General features: G+C 40.3%; 5 protein-coding genes and 1 pseudogene across 6 annotated transcripts; 2 read left to right on the top strand and 4 right to left on the bottom strand.

Moving 5' to 3' along the window:
• Window positions 1-850: 850 nt before the first annotated feature.
• Window positions 851-10,903, bottom strand: LOC126594602 (coatomer subunit beta'-3-like). Of its 2 annotated transcripts, none has more exons than XM_050260983.1 (26): window positions 10,702-10,903; window positions 10,509-10,529; window positions 10,341-10,402; window positions 10,186-10,240; window positions 9,639-9,675; window positions 9,233-9,558; window positions 9,003-9,134; window positions 8,742-8,890; window positions 8,231-8,299; window positions 7,892-8,042; window positions 7,719-7,784; window positions 6,960-7,148; window positions 6,412-6,552; window positions 6,235-6,309; window positions 5,955-6,131; window positions 5,697-5,788; window positions 5,486-5,602; window positions 5,069-5,183; window positions 4,837-4,908; window positions 4,365-4,561; window positions 4,180-4,273; window positions 3,864-3,970; window positions 3,567-3,696; window positions 3,002-3,171; window positions 2,168-2,231; window positions 851-1,211 (listed from the first exon to the last, which is right to left on the bottom strand). In XM_050260983.1, the coding sequence occupies exons 1-24, from the start codon at window positions 10,702-10,704 to the stop codon at window positions 3,010-3,012; spliced, it is 2,739 nt and encodes a 912-aa protein (XP_050116940.1). In that variant the 5' UTR covers window positions 10,705-10,903; the 3' UTR covers window positions 851-1,211; window positions 2,168-2,231; window positions 3,002-3,009. The 2 variants fall into 2 exon arrangements, with proteins under 2 accessions (XP_050116940.1, XP_050116944.1); XM_050260987.1 differs by lacking the exon at window positions 851-1,211 and adding an exon at window positions 1,799-1,939 and having other exon boundaries at window positions 2,131-2,231.
• A 941-nt stretch (window positions 10,904-11,844) lies between these two features.
• LOC126594760 (uncharacterized) lies at window positions 11,845-14,121 on the bottom strand (annotated as a pseudogene).
• Window positions 14,122-15,052: 931 nt separating this feature from the next.
• Window positions 15,053-16,612, bottom strand: LOC126588024 (glycine-rich cell wall structural protein-like). The gene is made up of 2 exons (XM_050253156.1): window positions 15,592-16,612; window positions 15,053-15,516 (listed from the first exon to the last, which is right to left on the bottom strand). Exons 1-2 carry the CDS (start codon window positions 16,493-16,495, stop codon window positions 15,053-15,055), a joined length of 1,368 nt encoding a protein of 455 aa, XP_050109113.1. The 5' UTR covers window positions 16,496-16,612.
• A 1,962-nt stretch (window positions 16,613-18,574) lies between these two features.
• LOC126594752 (trihelix transcription factor ENAP1-like) lies at window positions 18,575-20,913 on the top strand. The gene is made up of 2 exons (XM_050261014.1): window positions 18,575-19,881; window positions 20,678-20,913. Exon 1 carries the CDS (start codon window positions 18,782-18,784, stop codon window positions 19,874-19,876), a length of 1,095 nt encoding a protein of 364 aa, XP_050116971.1. The 5' UTR covers window positions 18,575-18,781; the 3' UTR covers window positions 19,877-19,881; window positions 20,678-20,913.
• A 75-nt stretch (window positions 20,914-20,988) lies between these two features.
• Window positions 20,989-25,331, bottom strand: LOC126588016 (ARF guanine-nucleotide exchange factor GNL2-like). Its single transcript, XM_050253144.1, has 2 exons — window positions 24,265-25,331; window positions 20,989-24,174 (listed from the first exon to the last, which is right to left on the bottom strand). The coding sequence occupies exons 1-2, from the start codon at window positions 25,329-25,331 to the stop codon at window positions 21,087-21,089; spliced, it is 4,155 nt and encodes a 1,384-aa protein (XP_050109101.1). The 3' UTR covers window positions 20,989-21,086.
• A 919-nt stretch (window positions 25,332-26,250) lies between these two features.
• Window positions 26,251-27,021, top strand: LOC126594763 (multiprotein-bridging factor 1c-like). Its single transcript, XM_050261023.1, has one exon. The coding sequence runs from the start codon at window positions 26,375-26,377 to the stop codon at window positions 26,807-26,809; it is 435 nt and encodes a 144-aa protein (XP_050116980.1). The 5' UTR covers window positions 26,251-26,374; the 3' UTR covers window positions 26,810-27,021.
• The last annotated feature ends 68 nt before the right edge of the window (window positions 27,022-27,089 follow it).

Genomic DNA, 27,089 nt, shown 5'->3' with positions numbered 1-27,089 from the left:
AAGCAGAAAATTGTTGCATTTGCATTTCAATGCCATCAAGTACAATTTACAAGTCATCTTGCAAGAAAGCAACCTCCCAATCTCACTTTAGACTATTTTTATGATCCACCATTCCACCTGCCTCTCTTTTGGGAAATTTATGGAAAGGTCCTCCAATTATTTCCTTTTTCACAAACCAGGAAAAATGTCGGCACATGAGAACAAACAATCCTATTAAGTTATATTATTCAAACCCTAGCGGCTAGCCTGCACTTCCATGACCAATTCAAATAATTGTGTCATAATTTATGAAACTCCGCATATGTGTAAATTTAACTTACCTTGTAGGCCCCAAATAAAGAAAAAGAGAGAATGCGTCAGGTAATTGACAGATAATGCTCCATTTTTTCATATCAAATTTCTATAATATGAATCCTAAACGAAACAACCGACCCTATTTAGTGGGATAAGATTTGGTGGTTATTGTTATTGTTGTGTCATAATTTATGAAAAATAATTTAATTAAAAAACACTAATTATAATTTCAAGGGATTAATATATAATTAAACCCATACCTATGTTGTTGAACCTAATGCACTTATGTAGCACAAGCCACCCAACCAAATCACAATTAACGAAAATTTAAGATTCCATCAACAAATTAAAATTCAAAAACGTTCAACGCATACTTTAGCAAGCAATTTTCCATTATTTTTTGGAATGAGCTTCCGACAGACCTTTGTTCTTCGCAACCGACGACACGCTAATTAGAAGGTAAACCAAATGACTGGGAAGACCAATGACTGGGAAGACCGAAAACGAATCAAGCTAACCAAATTTACAAAACAAATGATGAACATTGAACATGTCGTTAACAAACAAACACCGATTTCACTTTTCTAACGAAGAACAACACATAATCGTACATGTTTACACACATGACGGCGAGATTTCGTTTAGCAGCAAAATCACAGGTCACACAAGGGAAGCAAACCGGCCACCCGGGGTTTTCCCTTTCCGGCCTCTTTACGCTCACCTAATAAAAGTTGTGTAATATAAAGCGATCGATTCGATCAAAATCTTTATAGGGTTCAATAATTATGAGAATCTTTTTCCTTCCTTGACATCCTTTGCATCTGTGAAAGTGTATAGTGTCACAAGAATAACTAGTCTTAACTGGAACTACAAGTGATGCTTTCCAGGTTGTACATGGGAAAATTTTACGAGTCACCCTGCAACGAAAAGAAAAGGCAAAACGCCTGTAAAAGGCCGCGAGTCTAAAGTTTGCAAGGAGGCATGTAAGAAATTAGCAAATACATGGGTCCTAAGATTCTACTTGACAAGTAGAGCTAGCAATTGTTGAAGAGATAACATAAGATGGAACCCACGCGATGCTGGAACGCCATAACGTTCTAGGGGACACAATTGAAAATGCATTAAAATGTTTAATGCTAGAGCGAACAAGATCTTTTGCACGAATGGCAGATCTTAAGTTGGATTATTAACGATTGAAAGGGCTCAACTAACTTGGGACAAAGTACAGATGTGAAATTTTTCATAGGACCAACCCTCCACCGACGGATATTTAAGTTAATGAAGATGGACAAAGATTGAGTACCAGCCAGTGATTCCCAGTATCCTACTTGATTCTAAATGTCTAAACATATAAACGATTATATATTGAAAAATTTGTAGACTCGAAGACAACCCTACATAATACGTCGTTCCAAGCCCTCGTTTATGAAAATTTGAAACTACGCTGATCATTCAATATGCTAAATTTTCTCTAAGGATGTAAACGACGAGCAAGCTCAGACAAAAGAACCAGCAAGTCATATTTAGATATTTATGTTTAATAAGTAAATCAATTAAACCCTTAAGTCTACGAAAACATGTCCCGATCTCGTACTGAAAATGAACTAACTGACCGAGTAAAATAGGCTTTCTGACCATAACATAAAAAAAAAAAAGGTCGTACCCAGTGCACAAGGCTCCCGCTTTACGCAGGGTCTGGGAGAGGTGAATGTCGGCTAGCCTTACCCCCATTTATGGAGAGGCTGCTCCCAAGTCTCAAACCCGAGACCTACCGCTCATGAGCGAAGGCACTTGCCATCGCACCAAGTGCGACCTCTTTTTCTGACCATAACATAATAAGAAAATATTTAATAGGGCAAAGACATTATCTTACCTGAAGATTGGTGTTTAACAGCTGGAGCTAGCTGTTTAAGAGAGCTACTGGTGCGGCTTAAAGACTGCATTTTCAACCAAGAAAAAAGAACCATCAACATCAATTGACTTCTAAATAAAATCAAATATTAGATTGTTATGATGTGCATCTGGAAACTAACAGTCTGCGATATTTGTAACACCACCAAATTCATTATTAGACACAATAATGATACAAAAGGAAGCATGCTTCTTCTTCTCCGCCTTCCTGGGCAGACGTAATTAGGTCAGGACCGAGTCTTGCATATCATTTAGGAACATTAAACCTTACTAATTAAAAACTAAAGTATAATTTAGATTCAAACATGCTATTGCTGACCAGGTTTATAAGCAATACATGAGGAATCTTATTAGGTAAGTTTAGACTCGTGTTTTTCATTTTTATAAGGATGAACATATGCTCAAAAGATAAGAATTGGAAATGAAAAAAAGTTATCTATAAGCAAAAGGAAAAAATGTCAGAAACCAACGAACTCACAGTATCATGGTAAAATGGACAAAACAGATTGATCTTCCTTCAGCTAGAGCTCGTACAAGATGAGCAAAAGCATATTTACAAGGCCAAGGAAACTGACCATTCATGAGAGCTCACATAGAAGCTCAACTGATTGTTACGGTATTTAAAAGAATAACTAAGCGATTAATGGATACTTGATGAAAAGCCAAAAACAGAAGATTGGACTCACAACAACGTCAATATTGAGAAGACAGAGCAGCAGCAACAACCGTCATAGCAACAATGACAACAATATGATAAAAAAACAAATTCAAAATTTTAGTGTATTGAATTAATCACCATAATATTCACACATCCTCCAATTGCCTTTCGGGGGATGAAGTTGCCTCATCATCTTTATCCAACTCTTCTTCCTGGTTTCCATTTACAAGAACAACACCGTTCGTGGAGTCAGCATCCTCCTCAACAGTCTCTCCTTCACCTTGATCTTCTCCATTCTCCTGCACCTCCTGAAACAAATACACGCACAACCCCAAGTAAAAACCCTTGAAATCACCCCTTCATGGAACAAACATTTAGGGAGATTTAAGTAGAGAAAATCAAGTTTTTTTTATAGTTGACAATGCTTCATCTACAAAAAAAAAAATTCCTAATGTACCATCTACAGTTGGATAGAATCAATCATCAAGACTCTTGTAACAAAGTTTCAAAATGCAAGAGGCAAGAAACATAAACTTTTAGCCGCAGTTTTTCAAGTTCAAGAACTTACATGAACTTCTGCACTCAAAAGGTGAGTTAAAAAGTGAACAAAATACATAATAACAACTCAGATGTGACTCAGCTTTTACCATCGATTCAAGAACTTTACATGGTTTTAAACATCTTCATCAATTGGGTTATTTACCTCATGATCCAGATCTCCATTTTCAATTGGGGCTTCTTCATCAATCTGCATGCTTCTGAACCTTTCCACTAGGTTGGTGGCTGGCTTCTCAGCATAGACTGGGTATTGTTCAGCAGGAGGATGAATGCCTCTGCAAAAGACAATAGAGCATTCAGCAGGAGGATGAACCCACAATAATCCAACAAAGCATAAACACAAGTTATTGCCAGTCGGTAATTATGGTGATATCTACTACTGCACTAAAAACTAGAATTTTTCATGACCCTGATGTTGAACAGTGAAATGAAGGGTGGATACCTATTTTCTGCTTCTTTAGACTCAAGGGCAAGAGAAACCTGCCAGTCCTCAAACAAATTAGGATACTCTTGCGGATCGGCCAATGATTCTGCAGCTTTTTTATTGACCTGCCATATTGCAAATTAAAAGTACAAAATTAAGAATACTTGGAATAGCCAAATATATGCAAAAATCTTTCCTTGCTTCAATTCAATTGGTGGATAAAGTAGAAGACATAGCAATTTTCCTTTAGGATGACCTCTACATCTCATATATACATTTCACTTGAAAGAAAAGCATCATGTTCATGAATTAACAAACACTGCAAAAGTCTAACCTTGTTCAGGTCATTTCTCCAAATTGAAACTATCTCTGAAACCTTGCTTGGTAGGTACGATCGTGCCATCAAAGCTGCTTCAGGTATCCGTCCACTGTAATGAAAGATAACGATGCTTTAAGAAAGAGGACAACTTGAAGAAATTGAGTGATCATAATAAGGGTAAATAAAAAATTAAAATTAACCTTTCCAGCAACAGCTGTATGCATTCTTCCAATTTACCCAGCATAAATAAACACAGGAATGCAACATTATTCTTTCCTTGCTCTTTGGCAAGGGATGCAAGTTTTGATATTCCTTGAACATCTCCAAGGGAAGAATAGAAAAGCAACAAGCCAGAAAGGTCCATTCCATGTGATAGACAATCTTCAGCCAAATCAAGCTGCATCACCCATTCAAGCATATGAATCAAGATTTTGAATGTAAAAAATAAAATGTGAGACATCATCGATTCATAGATGTTATTTATCAACAAACTAATTACCACAATTGATAATATAGCATATCTAGTTCTTTCAGACAAGACGAGGGTACTTTATGAACTCTTTCAATCATGATGAGTGGATGAGCAACACAATAATCTCTAGTGTGAGTGAATGTGAGGGTCTCCTGGTTTGTTTATTGGAGTTCGCACAGAAGACATCAGTAAGGAAATACCTTCCCAGTGGACATAGCTAATTCTCCCAGCCGCTTCCATTTGGATTCACTTTGGGCTTCTGTAGCAATTTCCTGTCAGAAAGAAGAAAACAAAATGTCTTCAAGCAACCAATAAATGGTTATTTAGTTCTCTATATAAAGGAATTACAAACCACAGTTTCTCTTCAAATTATCCAGAGCAAATCTTTTTGACAACTTAACAACAACAATTAACTAAGAAAACAAATCTCACCTTTGCAATCTCAAGTCTACCCAGCTGTATAGCAAGATCAAATTTGTAGTCAGCATCTGTAGCCATTTCCAGTGCATCCTCCAACATACCTCGAGATTCCAAAAATCGAGCCACACTGGATTTACATCAATATATCAGTCAATTTGCAAAGCAAGGATCACGAAAATAACATCTACATATCAGGACAGAACAAAAGGAAACACAGGTTATAGAGATAGTAAATCAGGAAAATAAACAATATGTACTTGTAAATTAGATAATTATATTAGGATTCTTTTTATTGAACTAATAATTGTACTGGTATGAGGACCAAAAAGCACCATGAAATGCAGTTAAGAAATGAAGCTGGGTTTTAGGCTATATATAATATCACTAGATGATGCACAACAGTCGCCAATACAAAAGATGTTTTCCTACATATTATGTTGCTCAGGAGGAATTGTTGGAAAGATTTGTTTCGCACGCTCCAAATCTCCACGTATAACAAGTGTTTTGTACTCGATCAAGCTGAGAAGCAAGGTGTATCCAATGACACTGCATAGGCAACAATATAACAAGTTAAAACAAACACTCAGAAAGGCATAAGTTGATTACCCTTCAGAACTGCAGCTTGCAAATAAACACTCACTTAAACTCTTTATCAATTAGAAAAAGACGACTTTGATTGGCAAGATATCCCAGCAAGTACATGGGCCGGTCAAGGTGAAACATTGTGGTTACCTGAAAAGTCACCGAGTCAAAACAGAGTCCTAACGTTTCTCAAAAAAAAAAACAGAGTCCTAACTCCAATTTTTTTAATGCTCCAATTAATGTTCTGAAAACAACAGTGACATAATAAAACAGTCCGGTCAGAAGATTGATATAAAAAGCCGCAAATTTTGTGTACCTCACCACCAACGCAATAGTTAAGTCGCGAAGAAGAGTTATTGTAGACGAAACAGTCCCCAACCCACAATCCAGTTCTGACACGCTCATTTATTTCATAGAGGAGCTCAAAAGCATCCTCTACACCTAGTTCATCAACAGGCCTTCCACTGTCAAAATATGATGAGACTACATCCCTCTGCCAAATAAACCACGCTAAGTTAATCATTTGAATTTTGTACAGAAAGAACTATGCAAATGAAAATGAAGACAGGATAGGAGAGCTTAAATGGGAGAATTACATCGTATTTTAGAATGTAGAATGATGAATCACTCGAGATTGCCACCAAATCGCCGCTATCAGCCCAATAAACATTCTTGAACAGTCAAAGCAACCAAAGGAACTTATAAACTTAGTACCCATGCGGCCAGAATAAAAAGTCTGATAATCAAAATTTGCTCGTAATGTTATTGCACACCTTAACATTGACATCAATACGTCTAATCAATCTGCATTCCACCCAGTCATAGAAGCATATGAAGTCATTTGAACGCATTGCCAGTAAGACCCCTCCATAAATATGTTCTACAGAAAATGTTGGTCGAACATTCTTCTTTTCCTGAAATCAGTTATCAACTCAATCAGATTTTTCATACAAGGCAAAGTATCTGTTAAGGGAAACTTCCAGCTCTTTTCATATACAATGTCTCTGCATGAATTAGCCATTGTTCTAATTTAAAAATGAATACAGAATTCTGATAAGTATTCCACTTCCAAGTTCAAACTTTGCATCATTCACTGACTTTTATCCAAATTGGTGTTTACAGTTTAACCAATGCATACATATAATGAGCGAGCGTCTTGTCCTTCTATAGTCAAAGCATTACCTTGCTCATGTAAAATTCTAGTGTGTACAAGTTGTGAAGGAAAATGGGGCTAAAGAGAGGTATTCTTGCAAAAGTAACATCAGCAATCACTTAAAGGAATCCATTAATAAAAAACAAAGGAGTTAAAAAGGATCAAAACCTGGAATGTTTTGCTATAAACTTTTATCCTTGATGTAGTTTCCCTAACAGCAAATTCTCCATCCGTTGACCATACAAATTCCAATGCTGAGCCAAAGGATCTATTTCTCCATGCTAAAGCTGTGTATATTATGTACTCGCCATCTCCACAAACAACGACAAACCTTCCATTGGGGTTGTGCTTCAAACTCTGAAATCAAACACAAAATAAAATCCATTTGTCAAAACAATGTAATTAAAAATGGGCACTTATAAGAATCTATAAGTGCAAAGGATTCTGAGAAATAATAATAAAGGATTTGGAACTTCAAGCAAATTGCTAAAGATATGGTATTGCTTCACAGACTGATGCCTCGTTAGTCGTGACATGCCCACAACTTGATCAATTCGAAATTCAGAATAAATAATAGTACAAAGGTTGGTTGGACACGAGCAGTCACACCCATACAGAACTTTGAACAAAAACTGAGACTGAGGAGAATGAGTTAGTAGGAACAAGAATCTTGTTTCAAATTGTTTCACATCTTCACCGTTCTCATCTAAATTTCGTTATTTTGATATAAAATCTGTAATAGTATTGCATCACCGTTATTAGGTTAATGATCCACAGTAATTTGAACTGATGTATCACGTACATTCATGCAAGAGAACTGTTCTGTCTACTATGGACAAGATAAACATCACAGCAGAAAACTTTGAAACACCTTAACAAACGCTAACAAGATCACTGGGCTAATGTTCCTCAAACAGATAAACTTACTTGAGGATAAAGGTCACAGGTTCCCAACTCCTTCACGGCCAGAGGCAATCTTTCTCCATCTATAGCCTGAATTTTACAATAATAAAGGTTCATCAATTCAAGCACAAGAACATCTAGTTCTAGGACCATATCAGGCAGAATGATCAAGGTCTGAGCATGTAGGGAGATTGAACCTCAAAATCTGCTCCAACGCTTTTGATATTCACAGTTTGAATTTCGTTATGCTTTGCCCAAATAATTTTTCCACCACTATCCATGCTAGCAACTGGTACTTCTCGACCAATTTTTACCATTATGGCTCCTTCATCATAACCAATTACAATCCTGTACGCATATAAGAGATCTTACGAAATCATCACAACAAACTATATTACAGTTAATGAAGCACCCACTCAGATTCCAGCATTCCGTAATAGTGAAGTTCTGGTCTTAGTCGATAATATATATTAAAAGCTAACTAATCATAGTCTGGATATATAGAAAACAAATAAAAATAAAGACAACAAGCTTACCGGCGTGAACTTTTCATGTACCCAAAGGCCCAAACACGTTCAAGTCCATAATTCAATGTGTTTTCAAGACTGCAAAGTAAATATTCATGTCAAATTTTTTCCCTTTTCTATGAGATAACCATTACATCAACAAAAACATAGTTTAACATATGGAGAGCTGTAAAAGGTATGACAGACTTTAACAGCCTGCATATAAAAGGAAAAGAAACATAAAATGCGAATTCACCAAACAATCATGAAAATGAAACTGAACAGTATGTTTTATTGATTACCTAAAAGAAAAACACTAAAATATATAAGTAGGCAAAGTCTTTCAAGAATGCAAGATACTAACATAGTAAAATTCTCATTACATGGTGTAGGTGCATTTAGGGCAAGTGAGCAAAACAATTCAGCCATAACAATCCAAAGGCAAACAAAATGATCCCTGGCAACTAAAATAAACAAATTGACAGTAGGACATCCAAAATAGCTCAAACAAACACTTGTACAGTTGAAATTTAAATTTTACCGATAAGTGGTTGAGTGCCATATTCTAACAGTTCCATCCTCTGAACCAGTAATTATAACTGGAAGTTCCGGATGAAAGCAAACTGCAGACACATTGTGAGTATGCCCATCGAGTGTCTGCACACAACTTTTTGTCTGATAGTCCCACACCTGTTTGCATAGATTCCGATTACAGTGTTTTCAAGATAACTATGCATGCATGCACAAACAATGACGGTCAGGGCACACAAGAACACTGAATTTTCAGGAAAATGTTGCATACCTTTGCTGTATGATCATCTGAGCCAGTGATTAAGTATGGTTTATCACCGCCAGTGAAGTAGTCAACACAATTTACTCCTTTCGAGTGAGCATCCAATGTAAAATTTGGGTCAGGAGAGACAAGGTTCCAGATCTGGAAACAAGGTAGTGACAAACAATTACTAGTAAGCACAACTGATAATTTTTCCAAATAAACATACACCGGTTAGTGAGGAATATTTCTAAACACACCTTTACAGTGTGATCCAAGGAAGCACTTGCAAAAGTGTTGGTGTCTTTAGGGTTAAAGGTCACTTGCATCACATAGTGTGTATGCCCTTCAAATATCTGAGTACAAATCCAACCTTTTTCCCAATCCCACAGTTTGATAAGCATGTCATCAGATGATGACAAAACATATGGAAGTGTTGGATGGACAGCCACACATCTAATGTAGTCCGAGTGTGCTTCAAAGACTTTAACTTTATCCATTGTATTATAATTGTATACACGAAGAAACATGTCATCAGCTCCAGCCACTACCCACTGCTTACGCACTATAAACTTTGCTGACCGAACTGCAAGCAGTAAATTTATACTTCAAACATGTTTGAATATCAAGAACATTGAGCTTATAGGAAAACTAACGTGCAACTACCTGGCAAATCAGAGACCTCAAAAGACTTTGCCGTGCTCTGTAAGTAAATTAGGAAAATTACAGTCAGCACTAACAGAATTACACCCGAAAAAGATTTAATATCAGAGACGCCAAACATGTAAAGTCCCACAGGCAAAGAAACGATCTTTAATTATGGATTGTCCAAAGACATTCAATGATGACTAAGAGCAAATATTCAACAGAAAAAGGTAACTTCTACCAAAGAAGGGACCACCCGGATGAAACATCGTAACCCATGCCATTACAAAAAGATGAATTTTTCATTCACTAGAAGCTCAATTTGTAAGTTTTAGCGGTCACTCACTTATTCTGTTCTCAATTAATGCAGCCTACTGTTTGGTAGACAATAAAGAAAAGCTTTCTATGAATGTTCAATAATCATACAAAGAGAAGTAGTTTCCAAGCACGGCAAATACAACAGAGAAGCAGTAATTTCAAAATGCAACCATATGCACGAGATCAAAACCCAGGAGCAAGTAATGTGCTTCCCCAACACGAAAACTACAATCGGACAAGTGTGACATACCTGTGACTGGTAATTGAAGATGTACACAGTTCCCGAATACAGACTCGCAAGGATCCTGCCACAAAGGTAAACACGGTATAAGCAGAGGCCTCGCGGATTCAAACAAATTCACAATTACAGAAACAGTGAAAGAGCATAGTACTGGGAAAAATTACCATGGCTCAGATGGATGTAGATCCAAAGACTTAACTCGTTCGGTTCTTTGCACAAATTTCCGCTGCATAATTCGCAATCACAGTAAGCAGATTATCGAAAACTCCGAAACCGAGAAGCTCAAACTTGAAACGAATAACACAAACTGAACGAAACTGAGAGAAATCTACCTTGATATCGAGCCTGAGAGGCTGCAAATCCACCATAGAAACAGCAGAAAATGGAGTAAATCAGAAAAATTTCACCATGGAAAACAGTAAGAAATGCAGAGACGAAGTTAAACTAAGTAAAGCCTTGAAATTTAGAGTGAAATTTCGGTTCACATTTTCAGATCCGAGCTGAAACCAAAAACTGTAACGTTACCATTTTTTCGAGAGCTCAAGGAAGTAGGTGCTGAGCTCCGCAGAGGGAAGATGGTAAGACTCGGCGGTGGAGAGATCGAAGCGAATTGAGTTCGGAAGCAGAGCTCGAATGGAGGTGTCAGTCTCTGTGGGCTCGCACGTTCAGTCCGCTCGCGAAGAATAACAGAGTGTGTGCGCGCTTCCGTGAGAGAGGGAGAGGGTAAGAGACCGGGAGAGATCGGAAAACTTAATGTAGGCTATGGGCTCGGGCTCGAGTCCAAAACCATGTTTGGGTTTGGATTTGGGCCCAATGTTACCACCATGGGCTTGAAACTGACTATTATACTTATGTATATTTAATACAATCATAATTAGACTGTCAATTCGATGCAACTTGGGTTGGGTCAATCTGAACCTGTTTATGTCCAACCCGACTTTAAACCTGAACAGCGGGTTTTTTTTTATAGTTATAACCCGCCCAAACCCAACCCAATTTCAACCCATTTATTGATTGGGTTGAGTTGGGTTGATCATTTGTCCGTCCATCCCCAACCCAACTTAACCCGACTAACCAAACTGAATCTAACCAGATTGTAACCCATATCAATTAATGCTCATACTACACCCAAGTGTGTCAAGTCCAAAAACCAACAACCTTTCTAATATTTTTTAATAAATTACCCTTTATAATTACTTAAGCTTTTAGGGAATAAGAGGCTTTGATTAGTCAGTCCATATTCGTAGTCTCTAAATCCTAAAGTTTTATAGTAGATTGATTTAAGAAATTAGAGTTAGCTAGCTTTGTTGCTACTTGGCTTAATTTTTTTTTAGGAATTCTTGAAAACTAAGTTGTTACAAGATTAAACCTGAAAAAGTTGGGCAACCCAAACCCAACCCAAGTAAACTCTAACTCAATTAAACCCGAGCCCAAATGAACCCGAATGAAACCCAACCGAACCCAAGCCCGAATTGCAAAAGTTGGGTTAAGATTTGGTTGACCTTCCAACCCATTCAACCCGCTTGAGTTGCACCCCTCAAATATAATTCATGTAAATATATATATGTAATATAATCATCATCTCGCCAAGATGTAACATGTCAGTGTAATGCGTGTGCTCTCGTTTTGCACTCAGGTCGTCCTAACCCCATATATGCCGTGTGTAGCTGATCGATCAATATCTTTCACATTGCAAATCTTATTCAAATTGTACATCATGCCGTTTCAAATGTGCACCATATCATGGATACATTCACCAAAAGTAATTTTTTTTTACGATTCTATCAATCGTCTGCAAAACCACGAAACTTGCTGATAACCTTGGCAACTGGTGCGGCATCACCTGGATGCTACGGAACAATGGAATCCAAATTCATATACGCTATGACGCGACGAAGCGTTAGTGGGGGAGCATAGTACAAATGCTTCCTGTCTGCCAGTTCTTCTGCGAACTCACTTTGATGGTTGTCCATCAGATCATTCACCACCGCGATTAAGGGCTTACTGAGCCGCAACGTCTCAAATATGCTCCCGGACCCTGCACCCGCAGCAAATTACATGCGCATATAACATCGAGGCCAAGAAAAAAATATCAAACATCAAAGAGAATAAAAATGGTTGCAATCAGCAAATTTTCACATCGTTTGTACTTTTACGTTATACTGTTTTGACAAAAAGCATTTCGGAATTGATGAAGTCAAAAACGTTAAGGGAAAAGTAACGAATTTCCTGCAAAATCAAAAGCTCTCATCAACTAATTAAAATTACAAATTATAGATGAGTGTCACATTTACGATAGGAAAAGAGATGAAACTAATGCGTTATAACTACTAAGTCCTCGTGACGATGTCTTTCGCAAGATAAATTAGCGCTGCAAATTTTTAGCTGAAGATGGCAAAGCCAAATATGGTTTAAGAAAAACATCGGCATCCCTGCAAGTCTTTTATTATTCAGATGGTGAAAAAATGCAGAAAGATAGAAAGACGCTATCAGAATTATACCTGCATGACTGATCACAAGAGATGATGCTCTCAGATGGTTCGCAATGCTTGAAGAAAAGTGAAGTGGTCAACAGCAAGGGGCTCATCTCCTCCTTCAGCCTGCATCATAATAATAATGTTGAGGGGGGAAAGAAAGAGACCGAAAAGAAGCATCAATCACTTCGCGTCATTTTTCAAAGAAAAAGAGATGCACAAAGTATGTCTAACATAAGAGATTTCTCCATTTCGTTACCACAACATTACTTGGCGTAAGCAACCATGTTATAGTATCTCTCTGAGTTCCCATAACTTTCAAGACAAATATCTTCTTTTTCAAGATTGTTCTGAATTCATCGAAAGCACAGACAAACTAATTTCTTTTCTTTTAACCTCTATCTGCATAGGAATCGAATCTCAACACTACCGCTTCCCATAAACCCTAATCGAAAATAGCAAACAGATAATGCGTTCTTTAACAACTGATCACATAATTCGATTCAGAATACCTTCGTGGGAGTATAGAATCCGCGGCCCATTCGAATGAGAAGCCGAGTACACCCTCTCTTTGACAACTCTTGTTTAACCTCATGCGCATCCACCGTTCGAACAAGAGCATCAAAACTAGTAGTTCCAACAGTTACAAGAACTGTGTTCTTAGCATTCACATCAACCTTACTATCTCCCATCTAAATCGCTTAAGTTTCCGAAAAGCGCGAATCACTTAACCCTACAGCCATTCACAAGCAGCAAGAAAAAATATCACCATAAAACAATTAAGGAACAACTAGGAATTATAAGAACAAACTATTTTCCAGGAAAATAAAATTACATTTGTAACATTGATATGTTAAGAGTACATATAGCAATATGTCCCCTGATTAGTTTCTTACTTAGCTGTTAAGCTTGTGATGTGTAGTCTTAGTTATTTGTATTATACTGAGCTGGCATTATCTATGTATATATACTTGATGTATGGTTCTGATGAAGTAATCTAAGAAATCACAATTGTATTTACCTCTCTCTCTCTACATTTCTCCTTCTCTCTCTATAACTGTCTCTCTTTGAGCACTGAGTTTCAACATGGTATCATCACCATTGTCTAACCGACTCCAATCCTCCGCTTCTCTTCTAGGGTTTTCTTGAATTTTCTTACCTCCCAAACAGGTCGCTGCTTCTCTGCCTATGAAAATCCAAACTCTAAACGAAGAGCGTCAAAATAATAGTGAAAATGCACTTCTTAATCATAATAAAATATAAAATTGAAACGGATAACAGAAACTGAGAGAAATCTACCTTGATATCGAGAGAGGCTGCAAATTCACCATGGAAACAGCAGAAAAATGGAAGAAATTAGTAAAAACTCACAAGAAAAACAGTAAGAAATGCACCTAACATCATAAAAAAAATTAATAAAATTGAAACGGATAACACAAACTGAAAGAAATTAAGCAAATTCACCACGGAAACAGCCAAAAAATGAAAGAAATTAGTAAAAACTCACAAGAAAAACAGTAAAAAGTTACTCATCAGTTTGGGCTTGGGCCTCATCGTGGTCCAACCATCAACCCTAAACTTCACCACCCTCTAATTTATGATAATTTATCCAATTTGTACATGAACTTTGACATATTTGAGTCTCGAAGAGTCAAAGAAAATTCATCTTTTGGAATTTTGTCTTTGAGAAAATTCAAGCCTGAATTCAACAATTTCTGTTTTGGATAATAGCGGAGAAGCTCAGCCATAAACTTACACCTACGTGCATGGATGCCACTTTACTTTTTATCTATACATGCATGCATTGTAGCACCTCAAACTGTTGTTCTAATACTACTGCATGAAAAAATGTACCAAAATGATCAGGAAATTAAGCTAGAAAAAGATTGATAGTAACTTTATATTTTGATCAGGATATAATCTAAAGGAGTTGAACCCCCAGTGGCAATAAGATCAAGGGAGTTTTAACGAAACATTTTCGGTATTGTTCACTTTTAACGAAAATGACATTTTTACTCTAAAAAGTCACTCCTAATACTATTCATTTACAACACGTTTTTGTCCTTTTGATTAAAACTTAAAGTTTTCAAGTCATTTTCATTAGTTTTCCTTAAGATCAATGGTAAACACAGATTTTGAGAACTTTAAAAATAAATTACATTTTCAATAAATTGAAAATAATTTGGTCCACCGTGAATCAAAGAATATTGTTTGTTGATTTGAGACGAAATATATAAATGAGAAGGTAGGTACGTTTAATTATTAATTTTGGAAGAAATATTTCAGATTGATACAGGAGTCATGCAAGTTAGTAGTAAAAACATTAATAGAATGCATGCGGATAATAGAGTCAAGGGTGACCAATGCCTTGTAGCACCATACAACTTTGAATTCATAAGCGTTTATGCATGTCCATTGTTAATAACGCCTCCACCAATACCACCTCCGCCGCCCCCGCCAAACCCTCCTCCTCCTCCACCTCCAACACCACCACCCCCACCCCCACCAAAACCTCCTCCACCGCCAGCACCACCACCACCAATGCCCCCACCTGCACCACCGCCAAAGCCCCCACCAGCACCAACGCCGCCACCTGCACCACCACCACCAATGCCCCCACCAGCACCACCGCCAAAGCCCCCACCAGCACCACCACCACCAACGCCACCACCTGCACCACCACCAAAGCCTCCACCTGCACCACCACTACCAATGCCGCCACCAGGATCACCACCAATGCCGCCACCAACACCACCACCGCCAATGCCTCCACCTGCACCACCGCCAATACCTCCACCGGCACCACCACCAGCACCACCACCACCACCAATGCCTCCACCAGCACCACCACCGCCAATGCCTCCACCTGCACCACCGCCAATACCTCCACCGGCACCACCACCAATGCCTCCACCAGCACCACCACCACCAATGCTTCCACCTGCACCACCACCACCACCTGCACCACCACCAATGCCTCCACCGCCACCAACACCACCACCAACGCCCCCTCCTTTGCCAATGCCGCCACCAACACCCCCACCTTTTCCAATGCCGCCACCAACACCCCCTCCTTTGCCAATGCCGCCACCAGCACCCCCTCCTTTGCCAATGCCGCCACCAGCACCCCCTCCTTTGCCAATGCCGCCACCAACACCCCCACCTTTTCCAATACCGCCACCAATGCCCCCTCCTTTGCCAATGCCGCCACCAGCGCCCCCTCCTTTTCCAATGCCACCACCAGCGCCTCCTCCTTTGCCAATGCCTCCACCACCTTTATGGCCTGTTCCTATTCCTCCTCCAGCACCATGACCTCCACCACCAATTCCTTTACCAATGCCTCCCCCAATTCCACCCCCACCATGGCTACCGCCTTGATGGTGCTTGTTCTCTTTTTTATTCTTATGGTGGCTTCCACCACCACCAATGCCAGCCCCTCCACCTTTGCCAACCCCATGAGAACCACCGCCACCTTTCCCAGACCCTCTACCTTTTCCAACACAGTCAGGCTTCCCAAAACCAACTGCATTGGCAGGTTTTCCAGAAGTACCATAACTATAACTATATGATCCCTTCCCTCCAAAATTAAAACCAAACCCTTTTCCCTCTCCTCCAAACCCACCACCGCCATTAATCCCACCCGGAATATTGGGATTTCCTGCAGCCGGCCCATCAAAGAACCACTCTGGATTTTTCACTAACATATTTCCATCATCACTACCCTTCTCCGCATGAGCGTGATCATCTATCTTCCTTATTCCCCTCACACACGACTCAGACATTAAGCTCATCGCCACCACCACCCACAAAACCACCTTCCCCGCCCCGAATATCGTAATTCCCATCTTCACTTAGCAAAAGAAAAACACCACCCTCACAACCCCAGTAGGATGATGATTGATGATGATGAATCTGATATATTACTCTTTATATAGATGTAAAAAGCTTATTCGGCAGCTACATTGCTACATAATAATTCGAGGATCTCTATTGTTTGATAGTTGGGAGTTGGGATGGTAGATGGCAGTAGTAGTAATGCAGTACGTAATTGCTCCGCCGCTACACTTTACAACACGGCCGGTGAGGGAGCGAGAGTTGAGTGAGTCCAGCTCGATTGCATGCTCCATTACGTGATTGGCTTAACTTTTATTTTTGCATTACGCATGGGACCCCGTGACTGGGTTTTATACCATACTTACTGGCGGACGACCGTCAAACAATAGAGACCCGTGACTGGGTTTCATACCTTCTTCTCTCTCCCATAAAAAAATGCTTCTCCCTCTCGGTCGTTGTTTTCTTCCTCTCTTTCTCGAGAACCGAATTTCTTTCAATATATAGTTGGACAGAATAATTTTAATTCTACATGGGAATTAATTCACCAATACCAACCAATTAAAAGAAGAGAAGGTATGAAAAAACTACATTAATCAAGTCACTTGGGCTGGTTTGGTATTGCTTTGCTTTGAAAAAAAACTTATTTTGTTGTGATGTGAGAATAAGCAGCTGTGAAATAAAGCAGCAGAGTATTTGGTAAACTTTTTTGATAAAAGTTCTTTTGAAAAAAAAAAAAACAGTATTATAGTGTTTGATAAACTTTTATGTAAAACAGATGTGGAAAAAAGCTGGTTTTTCAAAGCTGGGTTTTGCAGCTTTCTGTTTTTGGCTTTTTTTCACCCAAAACTGTGAAAAAAAGCTGAAGCTGAATGTTTACCAAACATAAAAAAGTTCCCAGCTTTTTTTTATAGCCACTTTTTTTTCAGAATTACCTCAGTACCAAACTAGGGCTTAGTTTGAGAGTTCCACCCCATTCTTTCGGGTGGAAGACAGATAAAAGGTAAGTAGGGTTTGCCATAGCATTATTCTTCTTCGAAGGTGCATCGACCGTTGTGTGAGTAGCTGAGGCTATAAGTAATGGCATTTCTCGTTAAGATAACAAGATTCAAGCTTGCTTGTGGGACGTGCTTGTTTTCTACTGCTATATGGTGCTGTTTTATTTTCATTATCTGTTTATCATTTATCTAAAAAGAAAATAGGAAACCCTAGAGAGAATGATAACCAAAATGCTTTGTTTCTTTGTCACACACAAAAACTGCAAACAATAAATGCATTACCATAATTATTAAAGTAGATTTTTAGTTTATAAGAAGGACTCTATGGCAATTTGCTTGCCTTGGAAATTAAAGGAATTTTAATCATATAATTTGAACAAGAAATGATCAACAAATATTTTGGGTTAGTGACAAGTCATATGAAATAATCAAATAAGAAAATGGAGATTTCGTAGTTTCCAATTGGCACAAATTTGTTATAAACTAATCCAAACAATTCACAACATACGTAAACTTGAATTTGTTATAAATAATTGGTTGAGGTGAAACAAGAAGATAAAAACAAAACAACAACAAAGATTTATCCCACTAAATGAGGTCGACTATATGAATCATAAAACACCACAACACTCAGTTTTGTGTCAAATCTTCCATTAGCTCAAAGTATTCCATATATTTTCTTAAAGTCTCTTTCCAAAACCAAAAAGATAGAAACCAATTGTATATAGTTAATTAGACTAAAGAAATTGAGTAACGAGTCATGTACAATAATTCCTACGTCGTCAGCACACAGAAGTGATCATTGAAACAAGGATAAAATTTGAAGATTTCACTTGAGGTCATGTACTCCAACCGTTAGTTGAGATTCATAAGACGTTAAATGTATCTGCAACTGACGATAAGAATGACGAGCTTGCTTAAAAAACTGTGCGGTATTGAATTTACAGAATTGGATCGATAGGTTTGGACGGACTGGATTGGACCTCGATCAGTCCAAGGTTCAAGACTAACAATGGGCCGGGTAACCAATGTCCATCATTTACAAACCCATTCGGGTAACCCGAAACCTTTCGTTCTTCTAAATTCTAAGCCATCAGCCAAATTAGGGTTTTTCGTTCAGCCCTCGGAGCTCATCCCCCTTCCCTCTAATCTCTCTCACTTCTAAATTTGAATTCTTCGGAAACAAACAATCTACAAAAATTATATAACTTTCCAATTTCCCCACACAAAAATCCGCAATTTGTTTGGCGTCATTAGGTATTAGGGTTCGAGCTGCTGTGAAGCTACCGATCTTGTGCTCCAATGGACGACATGGAAGACGACCCAAGGTACCATCCGAAATCCTACTCTGCAAGCCACCATAACTCTTCTGGTCGCCGGAAAATCCACACCCGAAACACCCAATATTCTCGTCCGGTTCCCAACCGATACGCGGAGGATGACGACGACGAATTGGACGATTTTGACGAAGGAAATGGCCGGGAAGACCAATACAATGACGAGGAAGACGAGCACAGACATGGGTTTAATCGGAATTTTGACGCGGAGGAAGATTTTGAAAGGCACCCAAAGAAGAGGAAGGTGAAGAATTTGGAATCAAGGTACGAGTTTGCCCCTCGGGTGAGATTGCCGAACCGGGAACCGGGTTTTCGTGCTGAAGAGGAGTGGACGGAGCACGCGGTTTTTATGCTGTTGGAGGTTTGGGGTGATAGGTTTCTTCAGCTGGGGAGGAAGAGTTTGAGGTCTGATGATTGGAATGAGGTAGCATACAAAGTCTCAGAGGCATCGAAGATTGAGAGGACCGAGACGCAATGCAAGTCGATGTTGGATATGCTTAAGAGGAAGTATAAGAAGGAGAAGGAGAAAATGGAAGAAATGGGGTTGAACTCTAGCAAATGGGCTTACTTTAAGAAGATGGAAATGTTAATGGCAGCGTCGTCGAGGCAGGAAACTGGGCTTGCTTGTGGGGTTGATTCTGGGGAGTATGTGTTTATGAACACAAGGGTTTATTTGGAGCGGTCGAATGGGTTCGATGAGATGAGGGATAGTCCTGGTGAGTCAGAGACAGATGATGATGGTGATGAGAATGGGAATGATGATTTCGATGTGTTTCCACCAAGAATGGCTGGGATGCGTGGAGGGGACGGGGATGAAGGGTCTTCGTATAGAGTGTTGGCGGATTCAATTCACAAGTTTGGGGAGATTTATGAGAAGATTGAGAGTAGTAAGAGGCAGCAGATGAGGGAATTGGAGAAGATGAGGAAAAATTTCAACAAGGAATTGGAGTTGCAGAAGAAGCAGATTCTTGAGAGGGCGCAGGTGGAAATTGCGAAAATTCAGGAGGCTGATGATGATGATGATGAGACAGATGTTTCTGTTGACGATCTCAGTGAATGATGCAGGTGAGGGTGTGTGTGGTATCTCCCTTTTGCTTCAACTTAGTTGGCATATTGAATTGCTTGCTACAATTGCATAACATTTGACATTTTGTTATTTCTTTAGATATAATTTTTGTGAGATTATTGTATTATGATATGCTAAGTTTGCTCTGACTGTATAATTTTGTGTATCTAACATTGTGTTGCTAGCCGACCCTACCTAGTGGGAAAAGGCTTTGTTGTTGTTGTAACATTGTGTTGCTCGCTCCAAAGAATTAACGAATTGGTTTTATTCCGCTGTTGAGTTATGTGAATATATGTTGTTTCATGGCATTTTCTCTGTTGATTGAGTAAAAGATACAATTTTGTTGCAGTCATATCGCACATTGTTAGAGATGAGGCTTCAGACTGTCAAACATTAGAACTTGCTAGCCTCGTGTTTGAGAGCATTTGACAACATTGTCAAAGTAAGTTCCATTTGTTTGCCAAAGCCTCGACATTGATCAACATTGTTAGAACCGAGGCTTTAGACCGTCTATCATTCTGTTGGCTGTCTAGCTTAGCTAGAAAATCTCCTTAGGCCTGTTGTTGTACTCATGGCTATTCGTTTTCTTCAGCAAATACTACTTGCCTAATGCGCTACTTCATTGTCCGTTGTAGCAGAATGATCCAGAATACATTTGTATCATTTCTTTGTGTGTGATTTGGAACAAGATGTTGTTAACATAACTCTTCAAGGTCGAATGTTATATTGACCGGATTCAAAAAAACATCTTCTTGTTAATGAAATTTCTAAATTTGTCCTAATTTCTTGCCGCAGGACTTGTGATGATCGAGAAGGACGGGGACATCAACAACTGTTCTCAACTGTTTCGGAGATGAACTTATCCTCCCGGCTCAAGTAAAGAATGCGCTAACATCTCATAAAAACTTTATTATGTAATTTGATAGCACAGGGGCTTTTGATTAACTTGCGAGACATTCGTCTCTAATCTGTTACTGTCATATCATCTACTGTTATCTTTTAGTTTTATGAAATTATTTTTGTTTTGGTAATATGTCGCGAAATTTGATTATAATTAAAATTTTCTGTGAAAAATGTTGTAAGCTAAAATAAGAAATACTCACAGGTCCAAAACCGGGCTAGACCGGAGATCCGACGACTAAAGCATCGCCGGAATATTAATCTTCAATTTTAAGAAGTTTATGGTAGTATTTTCTTCAATTTTTTACAAACTTTCTTCTGGAAATAGATCCTCCTTGATTGAAGGAGCTATCCACTGTATCTGAATATGTGTTATCTCCCAAAGATCATCACCCTCCTTCTGCACTAAAATCTCCTTCTCTTTCATCTCCGTGATCAACTTTCTCAGCAACTCCGGCACAACTTCCGGCAGTTTTGATTCACCATACGATCCCAAATCCGCCTTCATACATGTGTCCATCCTTCTCAACACTCCTAACCAAAATGTCCGAAAGCCGCTGCATTGCGAAATTGGTATCAGAAACTGCAAGTACACATCTGTCAGGAGCTCCAATGCAATCTTCAAGGTCCCTTCCATGCCTCTCATCTCCTTCTCTGCGTTCTCTCTTCGCGAGTACTCCAGCATCTTTTCGTGCAGATCATCCACCATCGCGAAGATAAGGAGGTTGAAACAGTTGATACAGTTGGTTGGTGTGAATTCTAGTTCCTCAGCAAGTTGGAAACTTTTTTGAAGAGACAAGACTGCATGGTTTCTTATTTCTTCTCGCCGAGCTAGGCTGGTCTTTCGGAATGCCTCCCCTAGCTTGACAAACAAATTCATGGTAAAGTTGTTAGAGCCGAAACCTTTCGAGTCTTCTAAGGAGGAGGTACTAGTGTTGCTCGCGATGCTGTAATTGTTCCCGGGATCTGAGTAATGATTCCTGTACCATTGGATCAACAAATTTACAGAATCCGCTAATAGGTCAAGTATCTTCAAGTTCTTCTCTGATGGGCTGTTTTTTAGAGCAATGAAACCAAAGGCACAGTCAATGAAGTAAGCATAATTTGTCCGCGATACATGGGTTCCATCGGACATCACCATGATCAGAGTCTCAACTCCCTGCTCATAGGTGTCAGGGTGTCGCCCGGAGACTGATAACAAGTGGAGAACTGACTTCCATCCGAGTTGGGTTTGCAAATTGGCAGGGTACTCAACGAGAATCTTGTTTAATGATTGTGTAATGGACTCGCTGCAAGTGTCGAGAATTTCTTTTTCCAGCTTCCACATTAGATTTATCGACTTGAAAATGAGCTCCTCGGGGACTCTGTCAGGTTGGTATGTGCCAAGGAGCTTCAGACAGACCTTGAAGAGGCCTACAATGGCCTTTTCAGCAAATGGGATTGGGGAGAACATCGGAAACTGAGCAACCGCCAGCAGATAATCATTAAAACTAGACCAAAATGCTTGGAATCTATGGACGTTGGCCAAAGAGATGGCAACCATCAAATCCCAGCAGAACCCAACGGCCTCTTCTTCTTCAACAGGTGTGCTAAACTTCTGCCCTTTCCCTGCAGCTGCATATATTAGCGAACGCCCGAGGTTCAGCAAAGAGTCCTCAGGAAAGTTTGAACTAGTGCTGAAGATGTTCCCAATTCGGCATTGTTTGATAACCTTCAGGTTCTGTTCAAATTCACTCATGCCAAGAGATACAGCATCTTCCGGACTCTCTAGTGATAGAAAATGTGAGAATCGACTAATCATGCCAGAAGCCTGTCGTCCTCCAAATTTGGGATCGTGACCAGGGAAGATTACACCCGATTCAGATGTAGGTTGAGCATCAGATGAGGTGGAAGCATCAAATTCGAGAACATTTTGGGGAAGAAGTTTAAGCCTCTTGAGTTTCAACAAACAGTCCACAATGTTCCTCCAACCCCCTCTGATTGACTCTCCAAAGTTGTTTGCGATGGTGAAAACAGCGAGTGTAGCCATTCTTGGCTTCAAATCTTTGCTAAAAGCAAAGAGTGTTTCTTCTGCAGAGGCGTAAGGATTAAGCAGCGTGGTGAATCTCGAGAAGGTGGCAATGAGCTCATCGAGTGTGTCCTCCAGTCCATACTGCGCTATCCTGGCTACCGAGAATAATCCTTCAATGCATTCATGGAGCAACTCCTCTTCTTCAGCTTGCTCGAAAAATGCAGAAATAGTAGCGACTGAAGGGCCAGCGATGCAAGCAAACATGTCTCTTCCTAGCCGACGATCAAAATCACACAGAATGAAAGGCTGCACTGTTTTGGAACGGTTCATCAACTCAATCCATCTGCTCGGGTTCATTAGTACTGTCATACCAGATTGACCAAAAAGCGTGATTGCATTGTTCGATATGGATTGGAAAAGCTCAGACAGATACTCTCTAGGAAGATCCTTCCCTCCATTGATTGCCCTATTATTCCTGATGAACTCTTCTTCCGTCATCTTCTTCTTTACTTGCGGATTGTGCTGGTCAGTATTGAGCATAATGAGAGAGTAGCAAAGAATGAATACAGTATCTTTGTTCACAAAAACATCTGCAGACTGCTGCTCAAAAAAACTCTCTGAAAACGCTTCGAGAATCCTCTGAATCTTCTGGGACTCTCCTGGCAAACGGAAAGTCTCCAGATAAGTTCGGAGAGCACTATCGAGATTCATGCCTGAAAATCCAAAGGCTCCCGTGAATTCTTTAAGTACTTTGATGTGAAACTCATCAGGATCACCAAGATAATCGCCTATCATCGTCTTGTCAAGCCCAGGAGTGTAACGAAAGAAATAAGCCAAAGTCTTTGGATCCGGAGGGTCAGAGACTAAGTTGGAAAGCTTCAAGTACTCCATTCCCTTCTTTTCGTCGCAATTAAAATGGTGTCCGGCAATCAATATTTTCCTCTTCTGCGCTTTCCTCAGCCTTACAAATTGCACCCAAGCTTCTGAATCATCTTTTGGTTTGTCTTCCCAAAACGGCGTATACTCTCTGATCTCAATCGGGTAGGGTCCAGACGGGCTTGTATCATTTTCTTTATCAATACTGTCTGCAATGTTGTGGATCATGATAACTAACCCTTCAAAGGCTTGTATCTGTAAAGTTGTCAAAGGGCTTGCGACCGGAAAGGACAGCTTGCAAAGCAACTTCCCTATCTCCTCGAACACATTATGGCAAAGCGGATCACAGTCGTAGTTCACATAGACCTCTACGACGAATGTCAGTTGTCTGCAGAAATTTATAATCCCTTCAAGTGCAACCTCTTGAAGTTGGATTGACACTCCGGGAGCTGAAACTCGAAACAGCACAAACGTGAAGAACGCTTCTAACTGAAGACGAATGAACCTGCAAAAACAAAGCAAAGAATTCCCAAATAGAAGTGTGAAAATTAGAACAGGAAATATAGGCATCTTGAAATGAACCCGAAAACCTCACCTCCGAAGAAAGTGATACATGTTCAAAACCGTACTGCAAATCATGGAAAAAACAAGCGGGCTTGAACGCGTGCCGTAGTGAACCAAATGGTGAAAGAGATCGTCTTTCATCATCCTCAACAACTTCGAATGCGACCCGATTCCATCCCCGCTCAAATCGATCGCGGAGTTGATCAGAACGAGAGCGAAAAGCTGCACATCCTCGTTGGCAGTTTGCACAGTAGACCCTTGATCTGTCTCAACCACCTGAACCACATTCAACAAAGAACACAAGAAGTGAAAAATATCAACCGCACACCGGATCCCATATCCGGAATCCATATTCCCATCGTCTGCATCGGCGTCCTCGGTGTCAGTACTGGCCAAGCTCTCGTCATCCCTGAAATCAATTTCCGGCAACCGCGAAAAAATGATCTGGATCAGCTCGTGCATTGTGTACCTCGCACTTCGCATTAGCAAGTCTCCTCTGTTCGCCGATTGCTGAACCACCTGAAAACAGGTGTTCACAATTGTGCACACTGACTGATCGGAGAGCAGAACCGAAGCTCGGTGGTTCATGATTCCGGTCAGGACCTGAAGGATGCTCAGCATCACGGCGTCCTCGTTGACAGAATCGGTCCTTTCGAGCCGGCACGTGGTGATGGATGTGACCATGGTGTTAATAGCTTCTTTCGCCCCCGGAGTCTTCTCGTCGAAGACTCCGAGCTTGATAATCTTCAGCGTGGCGGAGAGGGCGACGCGCGTGGCAGCGGCGTGGACGTCCTCGCTTTGGATGACATCCAGGAAGGGGGAGAGGTAGATGGAGGGGTCTATTGTGCGCCATTCCTGCTGGGGATTGAAGATCAGGGCGCGGAGGGATTTTAGGGATTGGAGAAGGGAAGGGTCGATGGTGTCTTCCGGGGCGGCGAAGCAGTGGGAAGTCGGGTTGAGGGGACGGCGAATGACGGCGAGGACGGCGCCGAGTTCGGTGTTTAGCATGCACGACAATCCCAGCTCTTTCCTCTTGAGTTTTGTTTGCTTGTTCCGGCTCGATTTGCCGTTTTCATCACTGATCGGATCTTTCTCCATGCATGGCAGTCTCAGGGGAGGAGGGGAGAGAGAAGAACGAACAAATTTCAAAAAACGGTTAAGTTAGTTGTGTGGTTCTAGTGCTGCGGAAGGACCATTTTGGGTTTCTGGTGTCAACTACCGACAGTGTTACTTAAAATGCAAGAGTGAAATAGGAGGGTGTTTTGGTCATTTGAAAAGTTATACAAAACCCGAATTTCCCGGGAAAACAAGAGGTTTGTTTAATTTCTAATTGGTTTTGGGTTTTTAGTTAATTTGTGGTTTAGGATTGATAATTGATGGTTTCTACCACATTTATCTCCTCCTTTTCTTCCTTTTCCGTTAAGGGGACATTTCAGGATGCAATTTAGCAAAATACAAAGATGCGACAGTGATTAATTAGACCCTAAATATAAGGTTACATGATAGAGGCAGTGAAAACCGAAAATTTTTACGCCGGAAGCTACATAATTCTTGTGATTTTTGTCAGTCGACCGATCAATACAAGCTCTTATGTTATGTTCGTGTTGCAAACAAAGCAAGACATCAGAAAAATCTTCGACATTGGTCTACTACACCATATGTCATAATATAAATAATTGAATATTTAAAAAATTCAACTATTTCAACATTTGAGATAATATTCGCACTACAAAAATCTATCCATACGACAGGCCGTTTAATCTCGAATTCTTAAAGGTCCTCTACTCCAATAAAAAGGAAAAAGAAAAGATTATCCTCTACGTGACGAAGTGAGAACCTTCCAGCCAAGCACCAATAGTGTACAGCCACGTTGTCAAACAACGGTCCATTACGCAGCGATGGACAACCGGATATGAAAAACCGGGTACACATTAACCGCCCCCGGGAATTTTCATTTTCTATCTCAAAGAACCTTTGAGAACTTTCCAGATTCTCGCCCCCACTATAAATTGCGCACCAAACTTCATCGTCCCCGATCATTTTCTCCTCCAAACCCGCAAACAAAAATCCAGAATACTCTCTCTCTCTCTCTCTCTCTAAAATCTCTCTCTCTCTCTCTAGATTTCTCTAGTTCTCCGACGATGCCGATCCGAAACCCAGGAGTCATATCCCAGGACTGGGAGCCGGTGGTCCTCCAGAAGAAGCCCAATAAGGCCAGCGCCCTCCGCGACCCGAAGGCGGTGAACCAGGCGATGCGGTCGGGTGCGCCGGTCCAGACGATCAAGAAATTCGACGGGGGCTCGAACAAGAAGGCGGGGCCGGTGGTCAGCGTGAAGAAGCTCGAGGAGGCGGCCGAGCCGGCGGCGCTGGAGCGGGTCTCGACGGAGGTGCGACAGGCGATACAGAAGGCGCGGCTGGAGAAGAAGATGAGCCAGGCGGAGCTGGCGAAGCGGATCAACGAGCGGCCACAGGTGGTGCAGGAGTATGAGAACGGGAAGGCGGTGCCGAACCAGGCGGTGCTGGCGAAGATGGAGAGGGTTCTGGGAGTCAAGCTCAGGGGCAAGGTTGGGAAATAGAAAAAGTCCTGTTAGGATTGTTTTGTGTCGTGAACATGATGTTGTCTGTTGTGTGGGTGCGTGTGTATATGGGTCCGTTTTGGTTGGTGTCGAGAGTTAAGAACCGGGTGTGGTGATCAAAACCGTGTACAAAGATGCAAAAGATATGTAGTAGGCTGGAATCGCCAATGTATTTCATGAAATTAATGGAATTTGATGTTTCGTTGGCAAAATATTATGCTTTTTATTGTTACTGTTTGATCCGATCAAACTTCTGTGTATTTTGCATACGATTACCTGA

Source organism: Malus sylvestris, chromosome 2, assembly GCF_916048215.2.
Source record: "Malus sylvestris chromosome 2, drMalSylv7.2, whole genome shotgun sequence".
NCBI lineage: Eukaryota > Viridiplantae > Streptophyta > Magnoliopsida > Rosales > Rosaceae > Malus > Malus sylvestris.
This window is presented reverse-complemented; position numbering and strand designations above follow the sequence as displayed.

What these genes read in the sequence shown, in the direction of transcription:
- LOC126594602 (XM_050260983.1), bottom strand. An exon ending in TACATGAAAAGTTCACGCCG is followed by an intron (nt 8,043 to 8,230) that starts GTAAGCTTGTTG and finishes ATATGCGTACAG; the next exon opens with GATTGTAATTGGTTATGATG. An exon ending in CCTCCTGAGCAACATAATAT is followed by an intron (nt 5,184 to 5,485) that starts GTAGGAAAACAT and finishes ATGTAAATCCAG; the next exon opens with TGTGGCTCGATTTTTGGAAT.
- LOC126588024 (XM_050253156.1), bottom strand. Translation starts at nt 16,495, where the DNA reads ATGGGAATTACGATATTCGGGGCGGGGAAGGTGGTTTTGTGGGTGGTG. An exon ending in AGGTGGTGGTGGTGGTGCAG is followed by an intron (nt 15,517 to 15,591) that starts GTGGAAGCATTG and finishes GCGGTGGTGCAG; the next exon opens with GTGGAGGCATTGGCGGTGGT.
- LOC126594752 (XM_050261014.1), top strand. Translation starts at nt 18,782, where the DNA reads ATGGACGACATGGAAGACGACCCAAGGTACCATCCGAAATCCTACTCT.
- LOC126588016 (XM_050253144.1), bottom strand. Translation starts at nt 25,331, where the DNA reads ATGGAGAAAGATCCGATCAGTGATGAAAACGGCAAATCGAGCCGGAAC. An exon ending in ATGTATCACTTTCTTCGGAG is followed by an intron (nt 24,175 to 24,264) that starts GTGAGGTTTTCG and finishes TTGTTTTTGCAG; the next exon opens with GTTCATTCGTCTTCAGTTAG.
- LOC126594763 (XM_050261023.1), top strand. Translation starts at nt 26,375, where the DNA reads ATGCCGATCCGAAACCCAGGAGTCATATCCCAGGACTGGGAGCCGGTG.